Below are 17,023 nucleotides of genomic sequence, written 5' to 3' on the forward strand. Positions count from 1 at the left end.
TCGCCGGCGAAGACGCACGAGCGCACCGGCACGTTTCCCTCTACGTCGGCGTTGAGCTGCAAAGGTGAGAGCACCTTTGACCAGAATGTCCCATAAAGCAGTTAAAGGTGCCAGAAATTCGGGAAACAAATCCACTGGAGATGTTCCCCTGATGTTCATGAGCTCTTCTCTGGTGAAAGAGCTCCGTGAACCAAAACAAAAAACACTGTTTACAAACAAAACAAGGCAAAACAATGCGCTCCAACAGACCGAGGCAGCCATCCGCGGCGCCATCTTGGCGTTCACAGAGTGCACTGGATCAATTCACTTCAATGGGAGAGAGGAGAGAGAACGGGACAGAATGAGCGTGATAAATGAGAGGCAGTTAGTCTGTCCGAAGAGAGGGAAGGGATGAGAAGCAGGTAGAAGAACATGGAGATTGTACACTTGAATAGGAGTTGTTTTAACGACAGAGCCCTAAATCTAAAACCTGATCAATCACAAGGTGACATTAGTGAAACTTAAAGCAAGAAAGGAGCAACGGCTTACAAGGCCTAACCCTTAATCTTTTGTGAGAAGTGGCTGTCGATGGGCCATCATGTAATAAATGCCTGTGTTGCTAATGATCACTGCAGGTAATGTTCCGTTTTATGTCAATATTATACATGGCCACATCGAAGAGACCGTCCTTTGTCTCCGATCTTCTTTTCTTGCGAGGTGCTCCAGCATGCATCAGTTTTGGGATCAGTTTTATTTCAATTAAATCCAAACCCCTGCAGTTTCTTTAAGACAAGACCATAGTCAAGTTTCCACCCAAATGTAGCACAAATGTTAACAGATTTTTCAGAAAATCTACAAAAGAAAATACGCATGAATGTCTGATTCCATCCACTACTTTTATGCGAATATTAGGCGTGTAGTGTAAAACATTTTTCGCAATATTTCTGGTTTCCACTCCGTCAGTGAATTGAATCAGATATTTAGTTTGCTAAAGTTTGCTACATTAGCTTACACTAGCATCCATGATCCATAAGGTAATACCAAACCAAGAGAGGTTGTAGCAGCAAAACCCCTGAGTGTATTGAATTTAGCAAGAGTGTATTTTAAATTCAAATTTGTAACCATGTTGTTCTTATTTCAAAAGTTTCACTTTGAATTTCTAAAAGGCCTGAAATGAATATCATGACATGAATTATATATCTATATACTGTCTGTACATATCATATATAGATATAGCAAATGAGGGTAATATCATATAGAAAACTGTAAAATTGATTTGACAAAATAGCTTTTCCCAGGGCTTTCAACCACATCTCACGGTCTTCATCAACAGATGGAGTTTGCTCAGTTGTCATGGAGACACCTCAGTTGTTGATTTTCAAGCCAGCAATGTGTTTCACTACTATGCAATAAATTAAATCAAGCTCATGATCAAGCACAAACATCTCATTAAGATACGAGTTAACTGAGAGTGCACAGACAATAATATTAGATTAATTCCCAGCCCTATTTAGAGTAGTTTTTTTCTTTAAAGGTTGTTTAATCACATGCAGAATGAATTATCAAGACGAAATCATTTCTTGAACGCAATGCAGATTCAGTTTTCATTTTTGACTGGGTGCACATTGACCCTAACGCTGTCGTTCACTGACGCCGCCACTTCGTATCCCCTCGTTCTCCTCAGGATGCAGATATCTGGGGACCACTCTCTCCTTTTCATCTCGTTGTGAAACACACCGACTGTACTCGAGTTAGCCGTTATTTTCATTCTCTCTGTCTGTGCAAAGACCGTAGTTACAGTCGTGTCTATCCTATTCTTCATTTCTGCTCGTAATCTTTCGTCTGCTACCTTTTCATCACCTACTGCATGTTTCTGTTCCATCTGATTTAACAACCTCAATGGTGCTCTCTTAGCTTGTTGGTTGCTATGGCTACCATTTCCTGGATAGCGTAGAATGCTGAGGATGAACTGCGTGGGTATGCTTGTGTTCATGTGGCGCATGAGTGTGTGTGTGTGTGTGTGTGTGTGTGTGCATGTGAGGCACAGTGATATGATGGCTGTACCATCACAAGTAATTATAGTGCACCAGCCATTAAGAGACAGAACATTTGCACTCGATTTTAAAAGTATGGTGTCCTCTGACTAATGCTATCTGAGAGGACAGGGACTGAAATGTGTATTTATCAGTGTCTGTGTGTGCATCTGCGTGTGCTTGCGTGGTTATGTGTGACAGTGGAGGGGGCCATTTTTATGCCTGCTGTAGTTTGAGAGTGATTGTAGTTCACAGAGGAGAGTGCTGCGCTCCTCACATTAGAGAGGGAGCAGAAGAGGAGATAGCGTGTGTGTGTGTGTGTGTGTGTGCGCACAGATGAAGGACATTTATTTGTTGCAGTATGTGCGGCCTCCGGCAGAAGAAATGCTTTCCTAGCCACAATCAGCATCCATCAGATGCCAGACTTACCTCTCCTACAGACAAAAGGTTAAATGCTTCAGTAAATCATTCTCTGTTTTTGTTCACTCTCTCCTCCCACTTGCTTCATCACCCTCCCCCCCTTTTTCCTGTCCCCAATCCTAACACTTCCACTGTCCGCCTTCCCCAACATTGGTTCCCTGCCCTTCCCTGCCTCCCTCCTCCCCTTCCCGTCTTCCTCCTCCTCCCTCTCCCTCACCCTCATCCTCCCACAGCTGGTGGGCGGCGAGTTTGACCTGGAGATGAACTTCATCATCCAGGAGGCGGAGAGCATTGGCTGCATGGTGGAGCTGTTGTCTCACTGTGAAGTGACGTGCCAGGCCGAGATCTGGAGCATGTTCACCGCCATCCTCCGCAAGAGCGTGCGCAACCTGCAGACCAGCACTGAGGTCGGCCTCATCCAGCAGGTGCTGCTCAAGATGAGCACTGTGGACGACATGATCGCAGGTGACTGAACAAGTATTTTTTCAATATCAATATACTGTATATTGGGATATGGCAGATGTGTACACAATCAATACATTTCCACTTTCCATGCAAACAAAACTTTTAAGTCATTTTGTTTTTTGGTTTGCTAGGAATCATAAAATGGACAACCGGTAAAAGGATGACACAGTATGATCATAACAACACAACACAATTCCCCTGAAACTTGATAAATGATGATTACCGGCATAACACACACGAAAGATAGCTGATGATGTTGCAGATGTTGATCTTCATATATCTTTACTTTCAGTTAAATGTTAATTAATTACTCTTCTAACATTATTTTGTACAGTATATACATTATTGAATCAAAAATAGACCTTTTATCAGAGTTTTACTGCAAATGTTGAAAGCATAGCTAGTGGACTACAAGGGCAAACAACTCCATGTATAGAAACACAGAAAGAATCTTTACGCTCACATAAACACTGTGACATATCCTCACACTCTTATATCATCAATTTATGATGTTGCGTGAGGACAAAGAACTGGTGTTGTGAAGGTTTATTTAATTTTCCCTCTTATCCTCAACATACTTTGGCCTAGGTAGTGATTTCACATGGGCAGTGATTTTCCTACAAGTGCCGTTCAGAATCACACAAAGAGCTCCTGCATTCAGCAGTGGGTTGTATGTGTAGGTGGAAAAACAATTGTGATGCCATAGAAAGGACAGAGTGGAAGCAGCATGCCATGTTGACAACATAGCATGTCTCAAGACTGCATTCTTGTGTATTTAAGCTGCTTCTGGTAGCAAAATTATCATCTCTGTTTCTCCTACAGTGTATGAATGTTGAACTCTATTGAAGCTGACATTATATTGTTTATTTTGGACCATTCATCCCTTACATTGTATTTTTTCTTAAAGTTCAGAACCGATAGTTGAAGATTTCTTTCACTGACCTCTGAATCTTTCTTTGTCATAGAACTATTTCATGTGTGCAATGTATGTTTGCCCTGCAGTCAGACTTCCATATCAACAACCCGCTGCTGCAGCAGAAGCAGAGTAATGACATCAGTATGTTTCTGTGCGTGCTGCGATTCGTACGGAGGGCTTGATTGCAAAATAGCACATACACAGCCATCTCTTTACATGACCATATTGACCTTGACTTCCCCTTAATGATGCCTGGGAGTGCGTGTCCTCTCCTTCCCTCCCACCAGTGTCCTCTCTGTCCTACCTACCGCCGCAGGATAATGCTTTATAACTTCTATGACTTATTACTGCTCACCACAGCAGCGTGTGTACCGCTTAAATCAATTTAATGCCAATTCTCAAAGACTCCCTTTCTGAACCACGATTCCAACACTTTTTAAAAAACTATTTAAAATGACCTACATGGATTGATCGTACCAAAAACAGAGCTTAGGGGTTTTGAATCTAGGACATTGTGTATTGCGTTTTCCTCTCATACCAAAAGCACCTCAGTGAGCTAGCCTTCTGCTTTATTCCCTATCGCTGGGCTCTGGTTAATGAAATATTGTGGGAAGACTCTATTCATATCTAGCAGGCCTAATGGGAGAGAAGAGCCTTTGTAAGCAGATTGCCTCACTCTGAGAGGGCTGTGCTGTACCTCTGCCATATCCACACTGATCTGTTGTGGCTGTGTGAAGTGAAAGTCAATGAGGCAGGAAGGTCATTTTGACTAAACAAACATCTTTTAACACAATGTGCTTTTTAATTATCTGCTTGAATATTGAAAGGGAAATATATTTGAAGCCTCAATTTCATGTCATGCAGTCATTAAACAAAAGCACTTGAGCAGCATTAGTGAGGTTGTTGACAGGTTGTTGTTGCCTGTTAAAATGTGAAGAAAGTAAAAGAATAGTTTGACATTTTGGGAAAAACTCTTATTCGCTCTCTTGCCAAGAGTTAGATGAGAGGATTGATATCTTAATGTCTGTATTTTAAGTATGAAGCTAAAGCCAGCAGGCAGTTAGCTTAGCTTAGCATAAATACTAGAAGCAGGGGAAAACAGTCACTAGCCCGGCCAAGAAGTGTCTTTTTGATTTTACATTTGTGTTTTAGTATAAGGTGCTGTTGATAGATTTTGGACAGAGCCAGACTAGCTGTTTCCTCCTGCTCCAGTTCTACTGCTGAGCTAAGCTAAGCTATGCTAATCGCCTGTTGGTGTAGCTTCATATTTAGCATAAAAACATGAGAATGGTATAAATCTTTTCATCTAACTCTCGCAATAAGCATATTTCCCAATATGTTAAACAATTCCCTAAAAAAAATTCTAAAGAAAAAACAAATGCAGCTTTTTAGTCCTGGACACACAGCGTTGAGTCCAAGACCACCACAGTGTATGTCATTTGTGTCTTGGAGTTTATTGACGCAGTGTATAATAACAAATCAACTTTGATTAACAAGCCTCATGTACACAATGTGCGAGCATGTCACTGTTGTCGGTATTAGCTGAAGCATTACATGGCTCTTTGTTTGTTTAGCTAGTAGCTGAGAGTACTTAACACTTTCTCAGTGTGTTTGGCGTCATATTACCTGATGTATTAAGATCAATATATACTAATGCTGCAATAAATTACATTGGGTGTACACATTCAAGGTGTTGAGTAATGCAATGCACAGCAACTCTGCTCCAGATTCAAGGCTGTATGTATTTTATACGCAGCAGAGGAGCTCTGAGTACGTGGATGAAACACACTGCACTGAATAATAGATTACTCAACACTCACAGTATACAAACTGTGTCTTTCTTATGACCTCATCATGTCTTATCAGAGAAGTGTCTGTAGAGGACCTTTCAAACACACACACACACTGCTCTCTTGTGCTCACTTTCTTCCTCTGCCTGTGTTTTCTCAGACCTCCTGGTGGACATGCTGGGAGTCATGGCCAGTTACAGCATCACAGTCAAGGAGCTGAAGCTGCTCTTCAGTATGCTGAGGGGAGACAACGGCATCTGGGTGAGTTGGTGGACACTTAAAACAACAACCTCTGATTGAAGTGATTGATATTGAGTTTTAGATTTTGTGTATCAGTGGGTCATACCTGTGCTCTGTAGGTGCTGGGCACCAACACTAACACTGCCGAAAGTGGAAAAAATAATAACATCATCATTATTAAATATTGTTTTATGTCATAAATTATTATTTTATTTCATACTGACTGACATTACTGACTGGATATTGACATGTCACTGAAAATGGGCTTCATGCTACACTACATTGGAAGTCCATCCACTGCGGTGGGAGAAGGAGCTTCAATCCAAAACCCCCTTTGTGGCTCTGATGGCAGCAGAGTAACAGATACATTAGACATTTTTTTTTAATGTCTAGTCTGACTTTGTTAACTTAACCATTGCTTGTTTTCATGATTGGATTCAATAGCTATTTAGATTTTCTAGATTAATTCTGGAAAAATGCGTACATTGATGATTATTGTGTCATTATATGTGTGTATATGTTTGAACTTTTTATTGTTGTTTTAATCAGAAGAGACTCAGGACATCACGTTGACTATTTGCTGCTAAAAACATTTTCACTTTTTCTCATATGCATTCTAAAATTGATAGTTGTGGAAGCTAAATTTATTTTGTAGATTAATTATACAGCATGAGTTTGTTTGCCTGTCATTAGTCTGGATGTGACTTAATGGGATCGTTGTGCTAATAGACTAGAATAATGGAGGATGGGTGTGTATCTGTGTGTGTGTGCATCTATGTTTGGATTGATTTGCGAGTGTATGTCAAGACAAGGGCAATTTAGCTTACGTTTAGCGTTTTTTTTCTCTTGTAATCAATGTTATTAATGCCACAGAGGTTTGACTGTGTTATTTTTGTATAGAACCATGATGGGTAAAAAAACACTGACAGCGTAATCAGCTGTGAAGGTGAAACACTCATGAAACAGGCTGTAAATTCAGTATTATTTAGCCTGCCATAAACTCACAATCTATATACATATAGCCTCCATCTTCTATTACAAACCACCAAGCAATGCCTTGCTCAAAGGCTATTTTTTTCTTCTTCCCTGCTATCAGATTTTTTCACCAGACTTCTTCACATCTACTCATGTCTAACTTTCTGTGCCCTTGCATGGCCGGCCCAGAAAATCTTGTTATTGTGCGCTGCCAAATATAATAAACATTTTCTTTGGTTGTGGTTATTGTCAGAGGGAGAAGGCCTGAATTACTTGGCAGGCGAATGGAAAATAGTTTGATTAATACGTTTTCTCCCTCACTTGAACATCAACATGAACCTCTCCACTGCCTCAGGCTTTCAAACTCAAAATACGATGTTACACTGTTTATTGTAGAATTTCGTCGGAATTATCCAATTAAATTGTTTTCCTGATTCATGCTTACTTTTATAGCTACAAGTTTACTTTAAGACTAATTCAGGAGTTGAGAGTCGGGAGTGCTTAGTGCAAATTCCAGTTACAGTGCTACTTGTTGTAATCATCTTAACTGCTCCCTGTAGTTTGCTGATTGGCTCAGCTTTGAGTCACTGGGTTGAGTTGACTCTGAGTGGATGTTTTAAAACCAAGCTGCAGACATTTAGGATGGTTTTGTGAGGCTAAACCTTCTCCTCGGCCAGCCATTCCTGCTCACTGTAGCGTTAGCGAGGTGTTCAGGCTGTGTGATGCCTTGGCAGCTGCTGGTGGCCACTAGCTAAGTCAATATACGCTCGTCCCTTGCCGTCAATCTCCCCTCTGCTCAGGCTCCAGGACAACCGCCATCAACAGCCCATGGTCACTGATCAGTGGTCCATAGCAAGACCATCATCCATCCCCTCAGCCTTCTCTCTCTGTGCCTCTTCTGTCCAATAACCATCCCACCTCATCCACCTCGCCCCTATTTCCCCGTCTTTTCCAATTTCTCCTCCCCCTTCAGCCCTCTCCAGAGACAGATCGATTAAGGATCGCCATGGTATTGATGAGGTGTTGTCGGGGGAGGGTGGAGGTGATTGAAGTGTTATTGATCCTGTGCGGTTGTGGTAGAGATGTGATGTCACACCATGTTTTTTTTAATAGTCTCTCCCCTGTGCCTCTGATAGTCAGCATCTGTCACATAATAAACACTTTCTTCTCTCCTCCTCCTCCTCCTCCTCCTCCAGCCAAGACATGCTATCAAGCTCTTGTCGGTGTTGAACCAGATGCCTCAGAGACATGGTCCTGATACCTTCTTCAACTTTCCAGGACGCAGTGCAGCGGTGAGACTGACCACACACACACCTGAAAAATTGTCTAATTTATTCTTTGTGCGCCCACTGAAGAGTCCTTCATGGCGTGCTTGCAGTCAGTCAGCACATCTTAATTGGCACGATTGCTCCACCAGTGCAAAGAGTTGAATGTTGAAAAGGAAGTAATGACTGAGTGACTTATTGATTCCTATAAAGATTGGCAAGGGCTGATCTCATTTGTGTATCCTCCCCCAGGCCATAGCATTGCCGCCAATTGCCAAATGGCCTTACCAGAACGGATTCACTATCAACACTTGGTTCAGACAGGATCCACTCAACAACATCAATGTGGATAAAGACAAACCGTACCTCTATTGGTAAGTAGAGCGCCATTAATGGAAACTATTACATAATAACAACAAATGGGATATTGGGACTGAAAACATCTCAAAGTACTTTTTTTTTTTTTACTTAAATGAGAAATCCATCCTTCAACACTTCAGCCCTATCAGAATATTTCGACTGGCTTTAAATCTTTCATTTCTTTGCCCGTTTTGTTGACCCAACGACGTCACATCGATATTTTTGCCAGCGCAGTTACAGAGGAGTTTAATAGAAGAAAACGAATCAAAAACATCAATTCTAAACAAGGTGTTTTTGTCTCAGTTCTTCAATATCACAGAGGAAGGGTTTCTTTGTAGACTCACCATTTTCAACTGTCATACAGAAAAAGATTATAAAAGATGCAGAAATACCAGCTTCTCCACTGACAGTGGCACAGATTTAAGACATTTTTACCAGCCGTGTCAGCGTGTGGTGGATCACTGTATCCCAGTATGTATGAGTACTCATGGGTCGGAACGTCAGCATGTTGACGGGCGTCGCAGCTGGTGTGATCCCATCGCAAGACGGTCTCTAGCACTTTTTGTGTAAGAAGTGAGATTTTACTTCTCACTGTTGACCGTACAAACTGTCTCTCTTGCTTCTGCCATGGCTATTGATCCAAGCACAGAAAAGTACACAGCTGAATAAAGCAGCTTCAGACCTATTCCTGCTGTGTGTCAAAAGTCATTCTGGTTAAAGTAAGAAGAAACTAACTGAAGTGAACATAAATGACACAGGTTGAGGGAGAGTGCACTGTACTTAATCACAGTATGAGAAAGCACTTAATAGACTGCAGACTTTGGCTCAGGCCTAACAGTCCCCCACATTAGCTGTTAACACTGTGCAGAGTAGGTGATTGAATACTGATATACATGCGCAGTTCTTTGAACATGAACAGATTTTAGGTGTTGGTTTGAAAAACTGAAAACTCAGCCTGATGGTTGAGCTAAAGCAAAGGTCAGAGGATCAGCAAAACGTACAAATGCAGCATTGTTTTATTCGTAAAACAATTTTTTAGCCTATCAAATGTTAGAAAATAGTGAAACAAGGCCATCACAATTTACAAGAAATGCTACAAATCCTCACATTTGAGCTCACATTTAACGTGTGGCATGTTTGTTTGAGAAATTACTTAATAAATACATTTTTGTTAACTGAACTGTTGTTTCAGCACTGCCAAAATTGAATTTTTTCCATCTCGGGAGTGTTAATGTGTTCTAGTTTCAATCAACCAAAGATCCGCGGCCACAGACACTGAGGTGATCACACGGTTGAATGCATCTTGTTGGAAGTAATAATCTCTCCAAGATTAAGACTTTCTAAAGCAATCGTCTCTTTTCTGCAACTTCTTCCTGAAAAACACATTCAGCCTTATTTTTATTCAGAATTTACCAAGAGTTCATCTACTGAAGCACACCAGATGATAAACATTTAACTCATCAGTCTGATTGACACGGACAGGAAGTTAATAGATAAACAGATAATGAATTAGAATCTAACTTTAAATGTCAGGGCACTCTGAGTGTACTGCTGGGGGAAGCCTCCCCTCGTCGCTCAGCTCTGGACCTCCTGACCTCGACGTTAGTGTTGTAAGTGCAAGCCGTTAGCCACTATGAAGCTTCATTAGCTTTGACCTTTCATTTAATTGAACTCCTTTACTCCGCTGCTTGGCTTCTTCACTCTGTGGTGCTAACCAGCATCCACCCCCCCCCCACACACACACCCTCACAGAGTAAAAGTCTGATTCATTATGAACAGAAAGGTTTGCTAGTATAAGCAAGTATCAGGGAGCTAGTCGTCTACAGGAAGGATGACATGCTCCCATATATTCTCTGGATACCGTCACAGAGATGAGCTCTGATCATGAAAAGTGACAGGATGTAATCCTGTTTCCTTAGTAACCGTTTGTCAGGTTGTCATGGTAAGTGAGGGGCGAGAGAGGGAGGGTGCCCTCCTCTCCTCTGGCCCAGGTCTTATCATCCTCCCCCAGATGCAGCTGCTACTCCAGCCGCCTGTGTGATACAGGCCTCCACAGCTGCAGGAAGGCCACGATAACACACTATACGCACTCCTAACGTGTAGCAGGGATTCACTTGAGAGGGATTTATATCTGCTTTCGGGCTGTGTGTGATCCTTCTGGGCCTATTTTAGAAGGGAAATGTGTCTTGTTGTTTCGTGAAGAAGCTTAGCTGAGGGATTGGGTTTTACGTGGAGGTTATGAGTGCGGGACGAGAAACATTATTGGGGGAAAATGGTGGAAAGGGGATTAGTAGTGTTTCCTCACAAACCTGTGATCTGGGACCCCTGGTGCTGCTGCAAAGAAAATACTTTAAAATCCTGCTTTTTGTGACTGGTATTTGGCTTAAATAATGCGATATGTCAGTGTAAAAGGTGCCCTGCTTGTATTTTGGTGGGCAGGATTTCTTCTTGTAAAAATATATCTGTGAAAACTGGTTTACTTCCTTTGATGTAGTTGACCTTTTGCAGTTAGAGTGGTAGCTTGCAGAAACCAAAACAATGTATTATTCACAATAAAGCCGGTCTGACAAATCAAACCAGACAACATGGTCAAAATGCAATTTATTTTACTTTTGAACTGTTTGTTTTGGTAATATCCATTAGAAAACATCAGTTCATTCAGTTTCACTAGAATCTAATGAAACTCCATGGTGAACATGTAATTTAGTCACACAGAAAATCCAATGTAGCATCATTCATTAAGAAGTACCATAATTAGTTTTAATTAAGAGTTTTTCAAACACAGATCTTGAATGAATAACAAACTGGAGTGAGTGTAACTCTTTCTGATTCTCCTGCAGTTTTCGCACCAGTAAAGGAATCGGTTACTCCGCTCACTTTGTGGGAAACTGTCTCATCGTGACATCGTTGAAGTCAAAAGGAAAAGGCTTTCAGCACTGTGTGAAATATGATTTCCAACCCCGCAAGGTAAGAAAACACACACACACACACACACACACACACACACACACACACACACGCACGCAATCAAGTGAATAATTTGTAGTCGGTGCAGAGTTTGGTAACCATGTGCAAAGATGAGACAGCATCCGGACTGTGTTGCTGCTCTCTTCTTCTTCTGTGCTTGCACTCACTGAGTGTTGATGAGTGGAGATAAGGTGTGTCAATTAAGGCCTGCACAGTGCCCCTCTACCGCACTGTCAGCATTTTGCTACTGTCCTGCCCACACACACACACCCTTTAATGCACACATAAACACACACACACACAAACACACACGTTGATGAGATGGCCTTCTGCAGTTTTTGCTGACCCAGTAGAATCTCTGCACTGCCTAACAAAGTTCCCAGTGGTTCCATTTGATCAATTTATAAGTCACCATGTCTCACAACCTTTTTTCCATCGTGTGCATGTGTTAACGTGTGTGTGTGTGTGTGTGCGTGTGAGTGCTTGCATGCATGTGCAGTATTGTCCACTCCCCAGCTATGCATACACCAGCAAAAATTCAAGCTTCTCCTCCTCCTCCTCCTGCAGTCTTCCTCCCGATTTTAGTCTTCCCTCCAGGGAACCTGTGTGCATTGTCACCAGGGAAGATGTTTTCTAATCAAGACACACACATGCACACGCACACATGCACACTGTTAATGGTATATTAAGGTGAGCAAAGGGATAGCTTTGGAAGAGAGTTCTGACAAATGAATGAGGTTAACACGTTGTAATCTTCCATGTTCGCTAACCTTCTTATAGAGAGCTAATGCTGTTAGAGGGAGCATTCTCAGTATTGAAAGACATGGATTTTGACCAAGCTAGACAAAAACATATCAGTACAAACATACAGTAGTTGACAAAAAATCTAAAATGAATCATTGCACAGCATGAGGCTCGTATCAATAATCTCTTGAGTTCTTGTTTATTAAATAACAAGTGCAAAGGTGCAAACAATACATTTCACTCACCACAGGCTTCAACAGTTCTGCCTTACAGAAGTCAATATAATGAATTTCACCACCAACAGTGCAATGTACAAAAATAATATACAAAAACATCAAACAGTATAGATACTGTAAGGCAGGCGAGGCAACACCTTTCCAAGTGCGTCAGGGTGAAGAAATAAATTAGAGCAGCATTTAAAAATACAATAAAGTACTGTTTTGTTTACATCAGAAAATATGCCTCAATCAGCATAAAACACGTGTACTGTTTGAATATAACTGAGGAAAAACAAACAAGATTCACTCTCATTTTAATTTGGTGCATTGTTGCATTTGAATTTGTTTGTTTTGATTTAATTCATCATCTCTTTCTGAATGTGTTCTTTGTTTTTTTCAGTGGTACATGATCAGCATCGTCCACATCTACAACCGCTGGAGGAACTCCGAGATCCGTTGCTATGTCAACGGTCAGCTGGTCTCCTACGGCGATATGGCCTGGCACGTCAACACCAACGATGTAAGGGCACCTTTAGAGGGACAGTTGTTGTGTGTTGTGTTGTTGCACTGATCTTTACGAAGAACAAAGAAACTTCAGAAACTGTCACAGATGTAGGAGACAGCTGTGTGTGGAGTCAGCTATGAATATTGAGCTTCTAATTAAAAAAATTCAAATTTGAATCTTCTTTGCATATGTTGTTATCAGAAGTTTTGCTCCTAAATAAGGGCTTCTGTTCCAGCCTCAGAAATCCAGTATTGGTCTGGCTCTGCTTACACTTCCTGTTGTGATATTGGCAAACATTTGAGGTTTGCCCTCTGCGTTCGTCAGCTGGGGAAGAGTTGCCCTTGGGCCCCGTTCCAGCGCAGCTCGCCCAAACTCCAACTTCAAACTTTTCAATTTAGCAGGGGATAGATAGCCTGACCTCTCAGTGACAGCAGAGCCTTCATTACACTTCCTTCCCTGGTTGGCTCTTGACACTGCTACAATTACCAGGGACTGGTGTTACTCTGTGCAAGGAATTCCTCGGCCTTGGGGTAAAACGTCTTACAGTTCACGCAGCTCACCGAAAGACTCGTAAGAAAAAGAAACATAGATTCAGCGACTAAAAGAACAGGTCTCAAAATGTGTTGATGCTATCGGGGTTTGTTTTGTCCCGAAGGCTGAAGATAAAACTTATTTCATCACTTTGAAGAAGCAGAAGAGTAAAGATCTCATTGTGATAAAAGGTTTCGGAGGGATGAAAGGCGAGTGGACAGAAAGAATGTAATAGCAGGTGATGGCAAAGTTGTAACAGAGCAGTTGGAAACGAGCAGCTATCAAAAGTTCATCTGTTTTTCTCCATCCACTGTGTTCACCACTGCAGAATGACTTGAACTTATGACCAGAGATTGAAAATGAATAATTAACTGACTCTTGGGTGCAGATCAATAAACTTTAAACAAACATTTCTTCTCGAAGGTTTTAATGTGTCCTCAAACTGAAAAATACGCAATCTATAAAAGAGATATTGTGGGAGTACCTGCAGTTTACAAGTTCAATTCGATTACTGTTTAACTTTAAATAGACTATGTAACAATTCGTAAAAAAAGTCTTCCAAAATGATCCTGAACAGAAAAGGACACTTTTGCCGTCCTTGCCTGCAGTGAATCATGTTAGCGCCATGCTACTCCCCAAACCCTGTTTGCAAGAAAGCTCTGAAAATGTGATTTGATGTGATAAGTCACTCTTTGTGTGTGTTCTGCCTGTTTTTCAGAGCTACGACAAGTGTTTCCTGGGTTCATCAGAGACGGCGGATGCTAACAGGGTGTTTTGTGGTCAGCTGGGAGCCATTTACGTATTCAGTGAAGCTCTCAACCCAGCTCAGATCTTTGCCATTCACCAACTCGGCCCAGGATACAAGGTGAGACGGCCCCCACGTAATGCTTTAGCACCCGCCACACTGTATATTCTCTGTGCGCTTTACAGGGCATCAGTGTCATGCTCCGTTTGGCAGGCGGAGTATCCTGGCAACCTGATTGCATTGTCAATGTTACTTAATGCTGTCTTCACCCGTTCTCATTGTCAGCTAGACGTGGTTGAGGCCATCAATCATTCTTGGGCTGTCAATCGCAGAAGTAGCCTGTACGTTGGTGCCAGGGTGCCCTTGTGGTTTTTGCTGTCAGTTAATGTATATACTGCAGGTTCCCCTCTTATAGTGCATTAATGCTGGAGCACAAGTTCTCTGTTTTATGACATAAAGAAGAAAGGTGTACTGCTTTTTGCGTAGGCTAGAGCAGTGGTTCCCAACATGGGTTTTTAGACGTAACTCCACAACTCTATCAGATGAGCTCAAGTACCCCTACTGTCCCCTGTCAAGTGTTTATCTGTTACTTTTAGCTCTATTTTAATCATTTATCATTTATTACTTTGAACTATTTCACTATATTCCATAATCTTTCAACAATTTATCCATTACTTTAAGATACATTTTTGAACTGTTTAATTTAGCTATCTATTTGTGTTAGATACGTTACTTTTAACCAATATCTGATTCAACTGTTTATCCACTGTAAGCTAACTATTTCAACCATTTATCCATTACTTATAGTTATTTCACCATTTATCCAGAAGTTATCTATTTCAACTGCCATTACTTATCCATTACGTTCTATTTTAATTATCATGTTAACCATTTATCCATCATTTTTAGCTATTTCACCATTTATTCATTACTTTTAACTGCTGCTCACTTGCTAACACACTTTCAATCGCAGTATACAGTGTTCAGGTGTTAAAGCTGACCTAATATGTGGATATACAGTGTGTGTATAAAATATATATATGTATATATATATATTTTTTTAAATCAAATTATAATTGCTATTTTTGGCAGCTGCAGAACTAACTGCTGGAGTACAAGGACACCTGGTTGGGAATGAATGTATGAAGCAAAAATCTACTTTACAACACTTTAAAGTAGCTAAAGCAGGTATTGTTACATGGATGGACCCCTTTCTCAACAAGAATACAGAGAGAAATACAGTGTAGAGGCAGCAGAGGTAATCAAAATGTAAAACACAGCTTCACACATAACCTCGATGCAACAAATTTTGTTGTCCAAAACCAAGCTTTTGACAGGGGAGCTGTCTTCATTGGGGTAATCTAATAGCTGTAGGAACATTTTTCATTTAGATGAATTCAGCTCCTGTCACCCAGAACATCACCGCTATCTGTGTTCACTTCTAATTCTGTTACAGAAGAGGCAGATATTCTGAATCCTCAACAGTGGATCATAACGTTGTGCAGCTGAAAGACATGTTGTGATCTGAGCGAGGGGAGAGGCTGCCATTACAAACACATTTTCTGAGCACTTATTAGCTACCTAGATTTATATGCCCACACTGAAACTGTTTTTTTAAAGTTCACACACAAATTGACTGAAGCTTATATAAATGCAACCCTGCAAATGAACAAAATCACTATATAAAGTTCGAATAGATGAAGCAGATTGAGATTAAAGGGGCACAATGAAAAAGTAAATTACTACTCTATCACTAAATACCTCCTGGGAAATCACAAATCGATGTTTGGAATTCAAAGTTTTGCAGAAGTGTGCAACGGTGGATTTTGCCTTTAAACCCAGAGTCTAGACACAGAACTGCGTTCCTGTGGTAATAAAAATTATTCAAATGAGGCCTCACAATGTTGGGTGTTGAGCACTGATAGCTTTAGAAATCACCATCTCTGCCTTTTGGCCTGGCTAACGGTGACAGCTGAGATGTCGCAACACCTTGCCAGCTGTCTGCTTCTTGTTTTGGCAGACTTGTGCGCCTCAGGCCACTTACAGCTTGTTTATGAAGGTGTCCAAAGCTGTCAAGATTTCCGCACCGTGAGGCTGCACGGATATCTGAGGCTGCTGATGTGCGCGAACAGCTGCTGGTATTTCAACAGCTCCTCAGAAAGGGTATATACTGAATCAGAAATGTGCTTTTGTTTTTGCGGTTGACAACATGCAGAGTACACGGTAGATTTTTTTTATCTTTGTCTCTCGTAAAAGCACTGAATCATACATGTGAGTTTCACGCCTATTCTTTCTCTCACAATCATCCTCTCGCTCTCAAACTCTCTCACACCACAAGGTCCGTTTCAGACTGGATTCTCACATGTTCCTCCTAATGATCACGTACTGAGGGTTTGCTGTTTCTCGGCCAGGCATAGGGATTCCTCTCTCTGCCGCAGCCCACAGTTTCCTGGGTCTGATCTGCAGATGATTGCCTCTCTGCATGGCGCAGAATGAGCTTCTCAGATGCCCCGAAGAAACCATTAAATGGCTCACTTGTTTCAAAGCCGCAAGCCTCTGCGCTGGTGTTGTAATGATGAGTGCGCTGGTTTTTCGGTCGGCTAAAGGAGAACACTAGTGGGACTCAGCTTGTGTCACACAGCTTCCTGTTTTAATGTGAATATAGGCCGGTCTTTGTTCTCATGACTTCACACAGATGATGATGTGTATATATGACAAGCTGCTGCTGGGGTATTGCCTAACCGGTGTTGAAGAGAACTGGATCTATGTATACTGTACGGTGTATATGTGTGTGTAGCTGTGTGTAGCCTCTTGGTCTCAGCCACTGTCAGTGTTACTGTTCAGTAATGAGGAGCAAAAAAAGCAGACAC

The 17,023-nt window shown here is 41.4% G+C and overlaps 1 protein-coding gene across 4 annotated transcripts in view; it reads left to right on the forward strand.

Annotated features, from left to right (window-relative positions):
- LOC139295653 (neurobeachin-like) overlaps positions 1 to 17,023 on the forward strand; it is an 89,616-nt gene that overhangs the window by 27,418 nt on the left and 45,175 nt on the right. For all 4 annotated transcript variants that reach the window (XM_070917874.1, XM_070917873.1, XM_070917878.1 and 1 more), the window contains exons 2-8: positions 2,666 to 2,897; positions 5,764 to 5,864; positions 8,015 to 8,110; positions 8,336 to 8,457; positions 11,284 to 11,410; positions 12,773 to 12,892; positions 14,127 to 14,273. In XM_070917874.1, coding sequence (XP_070773975.1) covers positions 2,666 to 2,897; positions 5,764 to 5,864; positions 8,015 to 8,110; positions 8,336 to 8,457; positions 11,284 to 11,410; positions 12,773 to 12,892; positions 14,127 to 14,273 — 945 coding nt within the window. The remainder of the gene's footprint in view (positions 1 to 2,665; positions 2,898 to 5,763; positions 5,865 to 8,014; positions 8,111 to 8,335; positions 8,458 to 11,283; positions 11,411 to 12,772; positions 12,893 to 14,126; positions 14,274 to 17,023) is intronic.

Source organism: Enoplosus armatus, chromosome 13 (assembly GCF_043641665.1).
Source record: "Enoplosus armatus isolate fEnoArm2 chromosome 13, fEnoArm2.hap1, whole genome shotgun sequence".
Classification (NCBI taxonomy): domain Eukaryota; kingdom Metazoa; phylum Chordata; class Actinopteri; order Centrarchiformes; family Enoplosidae; genus Enoplosus; species Enoplosus armatus.